The sequence below is a fragment of the Poromitra crassiceps genome, assembly GCF_964638095.1.
Source record: "Poromitra crassiceps genome assembly, chromosome: 5".
NCBI classification, from domain to species: domain Eukaryota; kingdom Metazoa; phylum Chordata; class Actinopteri; order Beryciformes; family Melamphaidae; genus Poromitra; species Poromitra crassiceps.
The window spans coordinates 45370311-45386488 of NC_139642.1; the positions used below are offsets into that span (position 1 = coordinate 45370311).

The 16178-nt window shown below is 45.4% G+C and overlaps 3 protein-coding genes across 6 annotated transcripts in view; 1 reads left to right on the plus strand and 2 right to left on the minus strand.

The window, feature by feature from the left end:
• Nucleotides 1-214: 214 nt before the first annotated feature.
• Nucleotides 215-4190, minus strand: glod4 (glyoxalase domain containing 4). Of its 4 annotated transcripts, none has more exons than XM_083637568.1 (9): nt 4002-4190; nt 2759-2808; nt 2537-2657; nt 2295-2439; nt 1555-1691; nt 1262-1348; nt 1044-1157; nt 876-962; nt 215-781 (listed from the first exon to the last, which is right to left on the minus strand). In XM_083637568.1, exons 1-9 carry the CDS (start codon nt 4104-4106, stop codon nt 716-718), a joined length of 912 nt encoding a protein of 303 aa, XP_083493694.1. In that variant the 5' UTR covers nt 4107-4190; the 3' UTR covers nt 215-715. The 4 variants fall into 4 exon arrangements, with proteins under 4 accessions (XP_083493694.1, XP_083493693.1, XP_083493696.1 ...); XM_083637567.1 differs by having other exon boundaries at nt 1555-1694; XM_083637570.1 differs by lacking the exon at nt 4002-4190 and adding an exon at nt 3018-3159.
• Nucleotides 4105-7124, plus strand: mrm3a (mitochondrial rRNA methyltransferase 3a; the record flags this gene model as incomplete). Its single annotated transcript, XM_083636697.1, has 6 exons — nt 4105-4202; nt 5268-5512; nt 6159-6302; nt 6429-6648; nt 6748-6936; nt 7079-7124. The coding sequence occupies 6 exons, from the start codon at nt 4105-4107 to the stop codon at nt 7122-7124; spliced, it is 942 nt and encodes a 313-aa protein (XP_083492823.1).
• Nucleotides 7125-7769: 645 nt separating this feature from the next.
• The window catches only part of nxn (nucleoredoxin), a 61079-nt gene continuing 52670 nt past the window's right edge, over nt 7770-16178 (minus strand). The window contains exons 6-8 of the mRNA XM_083637196.1: nt 13628-13807; nt 12966-13090; nt 7770-8747 (exon numbers count right to left, since the gene is read on the minus strand). Of these exons, the coding sequence (XP_083493322.1) occupies nt 8565-8747; nt 12966-13090; nt 13628-13807 (488 nt within the window). The 3' untranslated portion in view covers nt 7770-8564. The remainder of the gene's footprint in view (nt 8748-12965; nt 13091-13627; nt 13808-16178) is intronic.

Consider the following 16178-nt stretch of genomic DNA (forward strand, 5'->3'; position numbering starts at 1 on the left):
CACAGAGGGAACTGAAGTCAGCTCAGTAGTCCGCCCTGCTCTGCTCAGCTGGCCTAGCATCACGTTTGACTTGCACAATTTGGAACGCTGCCAAAAATATTGATTGTAATGAGTTCACTTCAGTCTGACAGCAGCATAGAAAAATCAAACACGGTCTGCAAAACTTGCCATTGTTTGGCAATTTATTTCACAGTAGAGGAAAAAAGTTAGACAAAAGAAAACATTTAGTTGATTTTTCCAACTGATATTCGGCGTCCAACCATGTTAAACCAATAGCTCAGCTCAATAGGCCATAGTTGAACAATTTCCTATTGCAGGATACTGTATGACTTCAGCTGTCGAACAGCACTCTTTATGCCAACAATAACATCATTATGATGCAGGAACAGATTTAAATTTCACAACATACATAATGATTGGACACTTGCCATACTTTCTTTTTAATAAAGTCTATTCAGTGGAATGTTTTGCCCCATCAATCATCTTATTGTGAACAATATTGTACATGGGTGGGGGGGGGATCCATCAATCTGAACAAGTGGTCTATGGTATTTACTAAGTACTCAAGTGCAACTGCACCTCAAGGTGTGCCTCCACAGGAAAATAATGTGTAAACAATTCAAGTGGAATTGATACTACAGGTGCCTTGCATCTCTTATGAACTGGTGAGGAAACAGCCTAGTGGGGGACAGATTTCCAGGCAAGCCACTCCAGCTCACGCAGCAGCTTTCTGCCTGTTGTGCTTGGCAAACCACTCATCGCTTTTATCTTCAGCCATAGCCTAAAAAACAAATTTAAAAGCATAAAGTGAACATCCAAATTGCATTGCATATTTAATGTAGAATGAAATGCTGGAGCAGTACTGTACTATGTACCTTATCAAGCAATGCATTTCCTTTGGGATCCACCATGGAGAGCTGCCTGAAAGCCTCGTCTCCCACAAAGCAAATCTCATGGCCGTCCTAAACAAACCAAACATTGTACAGTTAACAGTTTACACTCACACTATTTTACATGATTAAAACATTTGGTAATGCACTTACTGGGTCGGCCAGAATGACCACTTCCACTGTGGCTTTTCCAGGAGTATCCAAGCTGACTAACGGTGTGAGGATTTTCTGATTCTCTTTTTTCATCAAACCCTCAAGGTCAGGTAACTGAGGAATGTAGTGCAATATTGATGAGGACGATGACAATTATTATGATGTTTCTCCAATATTAACAAAAAATAAAAAAGTTTTATTTGCATTAAATATTTTACTTGCTCTCGTGGGCATGAAAATGCTATTCTTCCAAAGGCTGTTCCATGATCTACTGCCCCACCAACATCGTGGAGCTCCAGCTTACACTGCATAAACAGACAAAAAACACACACACACACACACACACACACACACACACACACACACACACACACACACACACACACACACACACACAATATAGCACTCTTTATTCAATAGTAGGACACCACACATGCATTTACAGTGCAATCATTCTCAACCACTCTTATTCTTAGGACTGAGATAGTATCCATATATATAAAAAACTCACTTGAGTGTCTGCGAATCCCATCAGCACTGTTTTCTTCTCCTCATTCTTCTCCATCAGCTTCATCCCCAGGAGCGCAGTCCAGTAGTGGGTTGATCTCTGGAGGTCTGACACTCCCAGGCAAACCTTCTGCACAGGGTCTTCTTAGGACGAGTGAACAGAACAAAATGCTACATGGTTTGCAAACAAGAATGGAGGCAAGAACAGTATGCACTATCACAACAGAGTTTGTCCTGCATGCTCACCTACCATACTGTGCCTATTTCTGTACTTTACTGCTCAGTACAGTACTAAATGTTTATGCATGGTCATGAAAGATATAATCATACACAATGCTTTTTATTGTTGTATTCAGTAATGATTATGAGCGTTACTTCCAGAATAGTAACCATGACATCTGGTTAGTTTACAAACAATTCAGTATGAAGCAGTCAGGCTCCTGATCTACTAGTCTATATCTTATACTTATTACTTACTTATACTCAATGTTATATATAGATACTAGATAGATAGAAATCTATATAAAATTGAGTATGTGGGCGATGTTTGTTTCAAGTTCTGTGTTCGGCCACAGCTATGCCGTTTTACGTGCGATCGGGCTGAAACCTTCAGGGTGTGTAAAGGGCACCCGTGCGGGTGACCTGACGGAGCCGTATTTTTAAATTAGGCTAATTAGCTAATGATGTGATGTCATCAGTGATGATGTCAAAAGTGATGTGAGACTGTGGGGCTGTGAGACTCACCATTAGCAGGTTGCTCCTTGTCCAGCAGGTAGAAATTATACCCTCCTGGGGCCTCGGCCAGGTAGAGCCCTTCTCCTACTTCAGTGAGGGGCCACCCCACACGCTTAGCATTACTGACAGCTTGGCTTGACTGCAGTGTGAGCCCCTAAAATCAACACAAGGTTGGAAATAATATCCCTTTTGTAGACTACTGTACTTGTATGGCATTCAATGTGTTTCCTACCAAATGAATGCTCACTCACCAAGAAATCATTACCAAGATGATACTCTCCCACTCCATAATTGTAAGTCAGTTCAGCAACAAAATGGTCATCCTCTGGACCAAAGCCAACCATTGTCTTACTCCATTTTCCATCATAAGGACTGTATGGATACATGATGAAGGCAGAGTTAGCATAAAAGGATTAAGTTACACAACGCAGGTTGTTCTCTGTGTCATCAGGTCAAAGATCAATGCAACATACCCATTACAAGTTGCTTTGCAGCCTTCTTCAAACTCCTCATGACGTAAAATCTGAAATGGACAACGAAGCCAGCAAGATCACGGTCAACATAACCATTTAATCGACATATTCTTCAGTTTTATGCGACGATGTCACACACATCTGATCACAACCATAACAGCAAACAGCCATATCAATAAAGGTTGTGCAACAGTGTAGCTAACTAGCTGATGATGATCAAGTTGAATTCTGACCATGAGCTGAATGTAGGAAAACGTACCTTCATGCCCAGTACATCTCGGTAAAATGTTGCTGTTTTACCCCTGTCACCAACTTTAAAAACGAAATGCAACGCTCGCCTCAAAGCCATAACAATTTCTGTAGGCTACTCTTCTGTAACCACCGATCGGTGTGCAGGGCACGATTGAACGTCCTGGATGATCGATTTTTCTATTGTCGATTTGTGGAACGACAACTCACAACAACGGGGGTTTAGGGCTAAAAAGCTGGATTTTATTTCAATTATTGTTATTTACCCAATGTTCTATGCCATTGGGTACAACTGCGATGGCATTTAGTCAGATAAACCATAAAACACAAATGGTTTACATCAAAGGTCCCCCCCTTCTCCCCTACTTATGGTATCAACCAATTTATCGCGCCTTCTCGCGAGTTTACGTCTCCACACACACACACGCACGGGCGCGCACACACACGCGCACGCGCACACACGCACACACACACACACACACGCACACACGTCACACACACACACACACACGCGTCACACACACACACACACACACACACACACACACACACACACACACACACACACACACACACACACACACACACACACACACACACACACACACACACACACACACACACACACACACACACACACACACACACACACACACACACGCACACACACACACACACACACACACACACAGAGCAGTAGGTGGCGGTATAGTGTCGGTTCTCAGTTTAGGGCAAGGTGGTGTGTAGAAGAAGAAATGTCAAACATGGCTGCTTACATGAGAAGCGTGGTATGTCTCCTCTCCTTGGAGCGAAATGTTTTGCTAACGAGGGGCACCAGCTACACAGTGGAATCAAAAAGGTATGTACGTGGATTGAGAAGGAAACCTGTCAAAGTGTTGTTTCCCGACAGCGAGACGAATAAAATCCTCCAGCCGCCTCGGCCTCAATCGCAGACGACTGGACACGTCAAGAGGGACAAGGAGCCAAAACTCACCTCTAAATCTGAAGGTCCTGATGGGAATGTCTTCACCAAGTCAAAACTCCCCTCTAAAGCCGAGGCTCCTGATGGAAATGTCTTCACCAAGTCGAGGAGCAACATGGAGTCTGCTCTCGAGCGTGATAACTTTAGTTTCACAAAGGATCAAGTGGACGGAGTCCACTTCGAGAGGGCTTTACCCGGCGATAAACGGCTGTCGTAAGTGTGTTTAGCGTTAATATTAAATCAGCATTGAATGATCTGGGTAATTGTAGCAGGCATCATACAAACAAAAATAGCTTAAATGTCTTAACTTCTACCTTAAAATGAGATTTAATTTTTTTCTGTCAAGTTATGTTTTTATTTCTATAGACCAAATCACCGTGACGTCACCATGTAAACAAATTTACTTCCGGGTACCACTTGGGGAAGGCGGCAGGTTTAAATGTGCGTGTTGTCAAATAAATGCTGTCAAACCCTCTCGCTGTTTTCGGCCGACTACTTTCAATTTAAATGGTTAAACGGTTGGTAAACATGCTTGTCCGACGTATCTAGCCTTTCTTCTGTGTTTGTTTTATGTAGTGTTAGCTAGCTAATAACGTTTGTTTGTCCGTCAAACTCGCTGTTTTTTTTGCAGACTCGTGAGAAGAGCCTGGTGACGCGAGGTTATTACAGACAGAGCTACTGACGCCAAGTTAATTTAATTTAGCTTCAAGTCTACTCTGGTCTGGTCCAACAGGTAAATTAGCTAGTCTGGTCTCCACTAACGTTAGTGAAAGTGTTGTTATGAATGATATTAAACAACAACACAACACGGACGAACCATTTTTGTCTTTGTCTGTTTTTGTCTTCAACACGTCAGTTTGTGCCGTCCACCGCCATTATAATGTGTGGACCTCAGGGGTACCCGGAAGTAAATGTAAACATCCCGCTGATTTGGTCTATAGGTTAGCTGTTTATCACAAGCATGTCTCAAACTCAAAGGGTTTTTGTCATCCCACCGCCATACACCTTTTATGCTCATCATATAACGTTAGGTTGCATATACATTGTCAACATTAGATCAGAGATAACTTTCTCCGTCCATTTCAAAGATCATACAAGTCATTTTGTGCAATAATGAAAACGTTAAAGCAACATTTTCTGTTCCAATCAGTTGGCAGCTGCTCTGTTTTGTACAGGGTGGCCGCCTAACATTCACAATGTTTCAAAGAGATGTGTTCACATCAGATGCTTACAGTAGCTCTAAAACATCTCTTTCTCCCCCCATTTCCTCTTCTTCAGGAGGTTGGTGAGTGTTGCTCGGTCCAGGACGTTTCGGGAGCACCAGGGTAAAATCCTCCTTGAGGGTAGACGTTTGATCTGTGACGCCCTGGAGGCTGGTGCCAACCCACAGATGGTTTTCTTCAGTAAGGTGGATCGGCTGCGCGAGCTGCCCCTAGACAGGCTGAAGAGGGCCACTCTAGTCAAAGTCAAGTTTGAAGACATCAAAATCTGGTCTGACGTTGTGGCACCACAAGGAGTAATAGGTAACTGTTGTAGAATGGAATTTGTATCAATAACATTCTTCTCCCGCATAACCAACACCTCTATTGCCGAGAGTGTGAAGGTGGGCAGCTTTGAGATTAAACCATTTGAGATCAAAATAATAACTGAAGCCAGGAGCCAGGAAGTGACTTATAAAAATGTATTTAATCCAGACATATATCTTTGCAAACAGTAGCAAAGAGACTGCATCATGAGTGACCGGTACATAAGAATACAGTAAAGATTTAACAGTTGCTCAAAGATTTATAGGCAGAGGAACACATCATCCTGTTTTGGCTAGGAGCAGAGGAGAGAGGAGCTGGAGCCGAGCAAGGTCAGAGAGAGGGAGAAAACTGCAGGAGTCAGCCACGTGTGGTGTGACAGGACCCTGTTAGGCAGAGGGTGATTGTGTGCCAATGTTCCTGTCTGTGTGTTATGCAGCATTGACCTATGTGTACCTATGCAATTATAAATACCAACAACTATGTGTATGCAATTATAGCTTATTGATTATGAAATGAGGCCAATGGAACTTAACATTTATATATCAGTAACATTCACACTTTTAATTTAGCGGTTCATTGTGATGCAGCGACACACTGGTACTGATGTCCCCCTCTTCTTCTGCAGCCATATTTTCTCTCCCAGACCCGTCACGGCTGAAGTTCCCACAGACGGGTCAGTCGTTGCCCTTGTCCCTGATATGCGACAACATCCGAGACCCGGGCAACCTCGGGACGATTCTGCGATGCGCTGCTGCTGCTGGCTGCCACGATGTCCTGCTCACCAAGGGTAGGCTGGGTCTTGTAATCAACTAAAAATGAGTGAACAACAGTTTAGGCAGCTCAGAGAATGCTCCACTGCTCTGCTTATTAGTAATTTTCCAAATCATAACCCTCCCCTCCCCTTCCCCCCCAGGTTGTGTGGACGCTTGGGAGCCTAAAGTGTTGCGTGCTGCAATGGGAGCCCATTTCCGCCTCCCCATCTATCCCAGCTTGGACTGGGATGACATTGAAAGTCACCTCCCTAAACCTGTGACTGTCCATGTGGCTGATAACTGCTACGGCTCAGAGAGAGCTGGAGGAGCAGCAGCAGAAGAAGCACAAGTGAAGGTTTCCTCCAAGGCCGGAGACTATGGGTGGGTCAGCACAAGGCCTAATCGCAAAAACATGCGCGACGAGGAATACGAATCCGATTCGGATTCGGATTGTGAAGACGTTGGACTCTCACTTCCCAGAGTGGACACCAAGCTGTACCATGACAGCTGGGCTGAGGGTCCCACTGCTCTTGTGATCGGAGGCGAGACGCACGGCCTGAGTCTCGAAGCGGTCCAGCTGACTCAGAAAACTGCAGGTCAACGACTCTTTATCCCTGTGGTTCCTGAGGTGGACAGTTTGAATTCGGCCATGGCAGCCAGTATCCTTTTGTTTGAGGGCAGGAAACAACTGTTGAAACTAATGGAGACATCTGGAAGGAAAGGGAAATACAAAGTACAGCAAACGTTATGATTTTCCCCTGGAAACGCCGGTGTGGGTGACTTCTGCTGTTCACTTTTTCCATGTGCGCAGACTGCGCACATTAAGAAAACCCCCGCAGGACCTCAGGCTGAATTAAACTGATGGATTTCCATCCGCTATCCGCTTCTGCTGACAATAAAACATAGAGTGAATTTAAATCAGTGGTTTGTTAAATGACTGGCAAAATTACTGTCAAGTGAAATACATAAGTTGGCATTATTCCTGCCAGTGCGGCCGGGACCAACACTTTGAATTTGGTGATAGAACGTTTGGGACTTCAATGAATGCATTGTACATATTTACAATAAGTACATATTTGGACCTGATATACTGCGTCTTATGTTTATCCTTTGCTCTGTAGAATCTGCATTGTCTTCCATATGTATGTGCAAGTTGCAGAAGCCACTGAAATTAATGGAGAAAAGTGTATGGTCAAAATAAGTTTCCATCCTAGCTGCGGTTTGCATGTTGACATAATAAAAGTAAAATTGGCTTTGTTTCCTTAAGCTCAAGATGCTTTCTGTTGAAATATTTCTAACCAAGGAATTGGTGAGTCATTGCACTGCATGCATTTCATATCTATCCAAGAACTAACCTTATTGATGGAGGTTATGATACAGGAACCGAACGTTGTGCTTGACAGTGAGTTTTTAATGGTTGTGAGAAGTCATGACTTGAGATACAACCTGCGAGTAACAGAATATAGGGATTTATACATTCAACACTTATTTTCTTCCTCAAATTTCAAATGCCACTTTTGTGCCTTCAAAAATATCTGGCCTTTTTCATAAGGGGACCTTCACAGAAAATCCTCATGACTTGAGATGAGAACCACCGTTAACTGGCTAGAGATGACTTTCACACACAACAAGACACAGGGTTTTAAACATCAGTTATTGGTCTATCACAAGCCAATATGTGTTCTTTACTCTACTGTATATGTGCACCTGTCTTACTTCTTTTTTTTTTAGGACCATATAGGCTGACGGCTACATCCAACTGAGGTTCAGCACATTTGCACCATGTGTACATGTGAATTACAACTGGAAAAAAATGTTGCAATCATTTTATTCTTTCAACATACTTCAGAAACCAAACGTAACAAGGATCTTGTGGATAAAACAGGAAGCAAAGAGTCTCTTGATGTAGGTCCATTGGGTAACTCTGGTTTCTTATGGAATTCAGAAATGCTATTGAGTGGAAACTAAAAGTAAAAAATACAAATGTTTGACTTGAGGGCAAAAAAAGCAACATAATCTCCATATATATTACAGTAGGGGCTATAGTCAATGCAAGGCACCACAGGAGAAGGAGAGGACTCCATGAAAGAGGGACATGTCTAAAAAAAAAAAGGTGTTAAAATGTCAGTTAAAAAGTGAGACGTCTCTCTAACAGTCTGACAAAGTGGGGAGGGGCAGGTGGGACAGATGCAAGGCTGCGGAGGGTGAGTGAGGGGCGTTGCAACGGGTTCAGGGTTTGATGATGGAGTGAGTAATTGAGTCCCATATATATCCCATCTGTGTTCGGACTTCCGTCTTTAGATGGGCTCCGGTTTGAGCTTCTCGGCTAGGAAGTCGCCGACAAACTGCTCCACTTCAGCCGGCGTGATCTCCTCTACGTCCCGAACGTACTTGGCTCGGGCAGACATGTCCAGGATAGTGAGCAGAGGTGCTGCTTCTGGGAGGTTAGTGTAGTCCCTCAGAGAGTCGGTCATGTCATCCTGCAGTGACGGGGAGGACAAGATTCAGAGATTAGTGCAATGTCACACCTTGTTGTAGCGGTGCATTCCTCCCTGGGGATGTGAACTACTTTGACAAACATGCAAGGCAAACAGTGGACAAAGCTCCAGAAGAGAATACACTATAGACTGTGCACTTCTCTGCTGCTAATCAGTTGTGACTTGCTTTTGGCAAAGAAAACTGACAGCACCCATTACTTGAACTATGGTTTACCCCATGCATTCAGAACTGCGGGGGGAAAACACAATGTCATTCATCGTGAGTTGTGTAGGAGAAACTCTGTTCTCGCCCTCTTTCTGGAGGCAGCCTGCCCAGAGAAAGCAGAGAGCCTCGGCTTAGTCATCCACCCTGCTGTGTGCGAGCGCTGTGGAGACATCCCACGCTTTAAAAAGCTTCACATCAGGCTGGGAAATCACAGTCTATTTGAACAGCACGTGGGCAGAGGAGAGAGCAGTGTGTGTACACTGTACACTCGTGTTTTCTGAAGGAATATGTTAAAAATAGAGTGCTGAGGGTCAGTGTGAGTCGAGATGAACGTTTGGTGGAGGACACCCTTTTTCTATCTCTTTACTGTTTGATGTTTTTCACTCTTGGTCTGCCTGAGGCTTGATCTCACCTTTCACCCTTGAGCAAATTAGGATTACAACCCCAGTAACCATATAGTAAATCACTCCGACACTACCGCAGACGGGCTGTTAGTGTTGGAGTTGGAGACTGTAGTGATGACGGAAGCTTTCAAACACACTTGGAAGGGCCATTAATTATCCAGACCCATGAAGAAGAAAAAAGAAATAAAAATACCATTTTGTAATTCAGCTCGGCTATAGTTCCTAAGTGCTTTTGGAAGTAGAATTACCACCTCGACAGATGCAGATGCATTATTACAGTCCAATCTGTTCTCGAAGTAGAAAGGGTTTCACGTCTTACACAGCCTGCCACTTCCTCATGACAGGATGACCTGATTTCCCCTCAGCTAAGAAGCCTTTTGGCTCAGAGAGAGACTTTGAAAGATTGAAGATCAATTTCATATGGAAAAGATTACATTGAAAATACAGAACTAACAGGAGAGGGCCAGCGGGTGGCACTGCAGCAAAGAGTTGGACTTCTCAGAGAAGCAGGGCCTGTGATGTTTATGCTGTTAGTAATTGTGGCTGGCTAGTTTATGCACCAATGTGTGTAATGTCATAACAAAGTTAAAATCATGTCCAGTTTGGACAGATTTCCTGGTGCATATTATAACTTTGAAGCAATCCTTCCAGGCCTCATTGTTGTGTCTCTCACTGTTATCTCCAAATCTGCAGCTATTCTTCGTAAATGGATCAAACCACCTCATTGAATAGCTTGGCTGCACTGCTACCTAGAAAGGATACGGATGAGTTTGTGACCTCTACTTTGCAAAACTGCTAACAGATGGAACAGAGGAGTCGCACTATGGTATTTTGGTGTAGGGAGCTAACTTCCTCTAAATCCTTCCGTTTTATTGTGCTGCAAATCATTACACATTGACCACTTTGTACTCGCAGATGAGAGCTGTCAGTATGGAGAATATTTTTTACGGGTGAAACATTAATACATTGAATAGATTCTCATAGTTGCATGCTCTCTTGCAGCCATGCTGTGCAGAGATTCAAGATCATCTGGGCAGTGGACACACTGTGGAAAGGAACCGCAAAAAGAGAGAAATCGCACAATCTGTCACCGTGGCCTCTCCAGCCTCTCCTCCGATACGAGGAGATGTAATCTGTGCGTCAGTCTTCGCCTCGGTAGGAAGTCACGCATCTTCTTTTGTGCGGCTGCTCTGCTTGTGTAAACTGCTGCTGGTGAGGTGCGACGGCTCCAGTGGCCCCCGCCCTCTGCGGCTCGGCTCGCAACAAAAAGACAAAGGGCCTCTCTGCTGTTTAGCCCGCAGACGCAGCTGATAAGGCTCAGCGTGTGTTTACCGTGTGGAGCCTGCTGTGTCGTGTCAGGCTTATTCTGCCCACTGACCACAGCCATCTGATAAGGCCTGAACTGATCGTGATAATAAACCTCCCATTGGGGACCCCCCCCGCGGGTCAGGGTTGCATCCATCCGATTGGTCGACTCTAATGTCTGAGGAGTTGTCATCATTGTGAAATTGGCAATGACTGGTTAAGCAATCCCAAAAAATCACTGTCTGATGTGTATAAATGAGGGATAGCAAGCAAATTAGAGTGAAGACCATCTATTAGATAATTAGAATTAGATGGAGCGTCAGATTAGTCATAGTTATTAAAAAGGTGACAAAGCCATGATAAATTATTTGTGAAAAAAGAATGACCCCCCCCATACATATAATAATTACTTTAAAAATATTTAAATGATTAATGAATTAGAAAATATTAAAAGATGTATCAAGCTCAAACCAGACCTTTGATGCTAAGGCTGGCATTGCGTTTGTTTTTAACAAATAAAAGAAACAGTCCACAGATTTTGAAAGCCACAATGTGTTTAGAATTGAATGACTATTGGCGAGACCGGTCTGGTTCATAATGCAAAAAAAACCTTGTGTGTGTATATGCAATGCATTCCACCCCAAGGTCAAAGACATCGTTCTATTTCAGTGAGGAACAAAACAATGAAATATGGGGAAACTAAGCCTTGAGGAGCCGAATCACAGGCAACAGACAGCGCAGCCTGCGACAAAATCAATTCAATTCTCATGTGAATGGATAATAGCCTACTGCTGGAGCTTATTTTGCATGCAACAGCCAGCCATACAGAGGAAATGAGAAAAAAGACTAATGATCTTTTCTGCTGTTATTTTGGCAATTATATTAAATCAGTAAAACGTACTACGCCGGTTTCTGCAGAGCCAGACTGTGCAGCATTTTGAGTGGAGTAACGAGATCCTCTGTCATTCTGCTCAGGCTGGGCTCCCCCCAGAGGGACTGGCAGCATACTGCTGTCGCATGGACACAGTAAACCCACAGCAGCTGGCCTGGCAGGCAGCATGTGAGTAGCAGGCCTCACCCAGGCCAAGCGCCTGTAAGCTCACTCTTTGAAGGACAGAACACAAGCCCTGTGGTAGGAAGTGATATCTGACAGCGATCCCAATCTGGGAAAGAACCCTGGTGATTTCATAGCCGGTTGACCCAGACGTTAGGAAACGATACCTGCACTGCTGCTGTGAAAAACGATACCTGCCCCCCACATGTGCTACAAGGAGAAACAAAGCAAACCTTGACCACAACACTGACCTCTCAACACGACAAGTCTCGGACTCACACTGCAAGCTGAGTGCAAAGATGTTAGTCTTTGTGTTAGGACAAATACACATTTGCAAATGCATATCCTATCAAATATCATAGAGAATGAATGGAACTATTTTCTCTCAACTCTTGTTCGTCCCTTTGACACATAAAAAAGGAGCTTGTGACATTTCAAGGCTGACATCAGAGTGCAGCAGCCTTGGAGAGACATGCAGAGGGTCAGACAGTTAGCACATGTGCAAGCTCCATGGTCGAAACCTAAGCTGTGTGACATGAGAAACCAGTACTGTCCTCCCGGAGCGCGGGCTGGGCAGACAGAATGGGAAGGAGGGGAGCTCTGGGGAGGAGGAGGAGGAGGAGGAGGAGGAGGAGGAGGAGGAGGAGGAGGAGGAGGAGGAGGAGGAGGAGGGGAGCTAATCTGGCAATTATGACTGCCATCGCTGCTAACTCCACAAGATCTGGAAAGGTCGAGGTGGAACAACATGAGATAACAACAGTTATGAAAACTCCATGTTCCCTCCCACACACAGAAGACACCAGATGGGGGCAGAAGATAAAGGAGGAGATGGACGGCTGATTTGGAACTTGGAAGCAGCACAAAGGTGTCAGAGCAAGTCTGCTGGCACCCTGGGGACCTACCTACCTACCTACCCTGGGGTGAGTGAGGCACCCTGGGGACCTACCTAGTGTGGGTGAGGCACCCAGTTGAACCCTGGGTCACACATGAGATTGAGTGTCTCCCATGCACGTTTAAGAGGCTCAAAAGGGGCCCACTCTAATGTTACTATTTCAACAATTGCAGAAGTGGTGAGTATGGATACCAGAGCATTATGATTATGTGATAACTGGAGCAGATGGCTCTTTACAGCACAACGCTCACGGATGAGCTACGTTACACAAGAATGCAAAGTGAGCTAAGGAAGTCTGTGTGGATTTGTGTTGTACTGTGTTGAGTGGCCTGTATCTCACCTCCCCAGCCACAAAGAACAGCAGCGGCGTCTCCTCCTCCTTGGCTTTATACTTGGCCATGAGCTTCTCTGCGATTGGCTGAATCAACTCCTTGGCCGGCTCCAACTCCCCCTCCTCCTCTGCGTCTGAACAAACCGGGGACGAGGCAGATAAAGACGTTATGACAAGCAGAGAGAAACAATAAAAAACCAAAGTGGCCACCTGGGAGAGAGAAATGCAAAAGGATCTGTACAGATGGTCTCTGTCTCACTGCCCCATCAAGTCAGATCTCAGGGGACAGCAGGGTGGCCCAAAAGTTTGAGGTCATCACTGCGCCCCAACCACTTTGTTCTGACTTTGGGGTGTCTTATTGTCTTGTCTTGTTTGGTCATTCCCTCGTCCGACTTAACTAAGCCACTTGCAGTGTCACAGCCGACATCCAGAGCAAACTATTCCCTCCCCTCACAACATCCAAATCTATTACATTATATGTGTCTTTGCACCTCCTCGCCTAGCGGCAAATAGAAGAAACATCTCACATGAACCTTTGACTCGGGAAGAATTTTCCATAGACTCTGACATTCAATCTGCTGCACATAAATGTCAATTCATGCACCCTCGAGGAGCACCAGGCGTGGCCCCCTGCGGTGCTGTGGCGCATTAAATGCCTGTCGTCGACTCACCCACAAAGAGTACGAGGCAGGGCCCCTCGTGGAGCTGCACAGCGTTGGACTCGCTGAGCTCCAGGACGGGCCGGGGGTGCCAGGGGAAGAGCCGGCACTCTGGGTCGTTCAGAACCTCCACGCGGCCCTGTCGTGTGATCATGTGACCTTCTGTGTCCAACAGGATCAGGGTGGGAATACCTGAGGAGGGAGGGAGGGACGGAAAGAAGGGATGAAGACGATAGAAAGATAGAAAAACAAGCGTGAACTCGCAATAGCTGCGACCACATAATGTGAATTTCCGAAACGCAGGATGGCAGCCGCAGCCCACTAGGGGTGGGAATCACCAGATGCCCACGATACGATACTAAAACAATACTTGAGTCACGATACGATAGTATTGCGATATTGCGATATCGCGATATATTGAATATTGCGATTTCTTACTTTTTCAACTGCAAATGATGTCCCCAAAGGAGAACTTTGTCAACATCTGGTTTATATAAGAACAATTTTCCAGTCTGTTCATCTGACTTCAACCATTTTATTGCAGCAACATTGTCAAGTAGACAGAGCAACAACTTTCATAAAGTCATGTCATAGTTGCATGCACCTGACGTGTGTGATTTTTTTTTTTTAACACATTCACTGCCAGCCGTTTTTTTTTTTACTGTAGGTAGGTTCTGCCAGAGGGTTTTTTTGAGGATTCTGGCTCATCTTTCAAGACCCGAGGATTCTTTTCTGCTAAGATTTTGTGAACACACAATATCTCAAAAGAACTAATAGAATGTGTGCTTTCTCTGTCTAAAAGAGTTAGTTTGTAGAGTTAGTAGTTATGTAAGCATTAGCAGTTGAATACAGCATGGTTTCAGCGTCTGGAAATTTATTCTGAGATAAACGGCTTTTTGTGAAATTCGATAGAACAGTCACTTTAACCATTCATTTTTGGCATCAGTAAGACGTCAGACATCTAAACAATAGTTTTGAACAGTAATTTCCTCCATAACAGCAGGAAACCCCCCTCTGCTTCCAACTCCTCCCTCCGTGGGCGTTCTCCTCCGCCCTCCTTGGCGGAGGAGCCAGGCAGCAGCAACTCGTTTGTCACAGACCCGCTGCCTGGCTCCTGCCTGGCAGTCTGGATGGGGCTCGCTGGATGGGTTTCGCTCGTTTCTTGGCGGTCCGGTTGAGCGCTCTGATGAAGCTCTTGCGATTCTGGGCTTATTTATGGTGCGTGTTTCAAAGTGTGCATCCAGTCTATTCTTGGAACCCCCCACCGTTGCCACCGCTGTGCATCAGCGCGAAAGTGAAAGCGTTTTCGCCATCCATTTTACTGTATGAGAACGGCTTCCTCGCGCTTTTCCCTCCAGTTTTGGCTCGCCTCTTTCTACTGTGGAGAGACATGTCGCCACTCAGTGGGTCGGTAAAATAGATTATACACATTCAATACCTCCAATAGTGGTATAGGAGACGTAAAAGGGTTAGATCAACGTCCCACCGTCAAAAAAAAAAAATCGATACAATATCGTTTTTTTTTTAATATCGATACTTGGCGTCCAAATATCGATACAATATCGTCAGGCAAAATATCGTGATACTATGGTGTATCGATTTTTTCCCCCACCCCTACACCCCACCCACCCACACACACACACACACACACACACACACACACACACACACTTGACCTCCATGCCAAATTTCAACCTCCAAAGCGAAACTGTGCCCACTAAAGGGTGGCTCCTTCCGTGGACCGACCGACTGACAGAGTGACCTATAGAGCTGCTGGTCGCAGCTAAAAACAGAGGAGCGTGTGATTGGCCAAGAGAGTGGGAGTCATAGAAGTCGCCCTCCCCTTATTTCCCTCAATTATTGCTTCATGATGCAGACTGTTCCCTCTCCTGCTGAGATTCTGTTGTTGTTGTTGTGTGGATGTGAGAAGGGGCCCCCATCCTCTGACCAGCTCTCACTCCTGTGACATCATCCAGCTCTCTGCAGCTCTCTCCTGTGTTCTCAAACCCCCGTCCTCTGACCAGCTCTCTCTCCTGTGACATCATCCAGCTCTCTGCAGCTCTCTCCTGTGTTCTCAAACGCCCGTCCTCTGACCAGCTCTCTCTCCTGTGACATCATCCAGCTCTCTGCAGATCTCTCTGTGTTCTCAAACCCCCGTCCTCTGACCAGCTCTCTCTCCTGTGACATCATCCAGCTCTCTGCAGCTCTCTCTGTGTTCTCAAATCCATCTCACTCCCACCATCTTCTCTGATTAGGATCACAGCGCCATATTAACAGCCTTATCAGAAACAGACACCATCCGGGAGGGAAGAGAGCGTGGGGTTCAGTGTGTGGGCCCGTGCCACTCCCCGTGCACGCGCACATGTGGAGTGAAGGCTACAGAACAGAGGTGGGGGCCTGCATGGGTTTATGGGGGGGGGGGGGGGCAGTATCGACTCGTCCTCTGTGAATTCCTCACATTCCATTCAGGAGAGGCAAAGAGCCGAGAGCTCACTAACTGAACTGCGTCCACACTCCTCTGTCCGCACAGAAGAGGGAGAGAGAGAGGCGTAGAGGGAGAGAA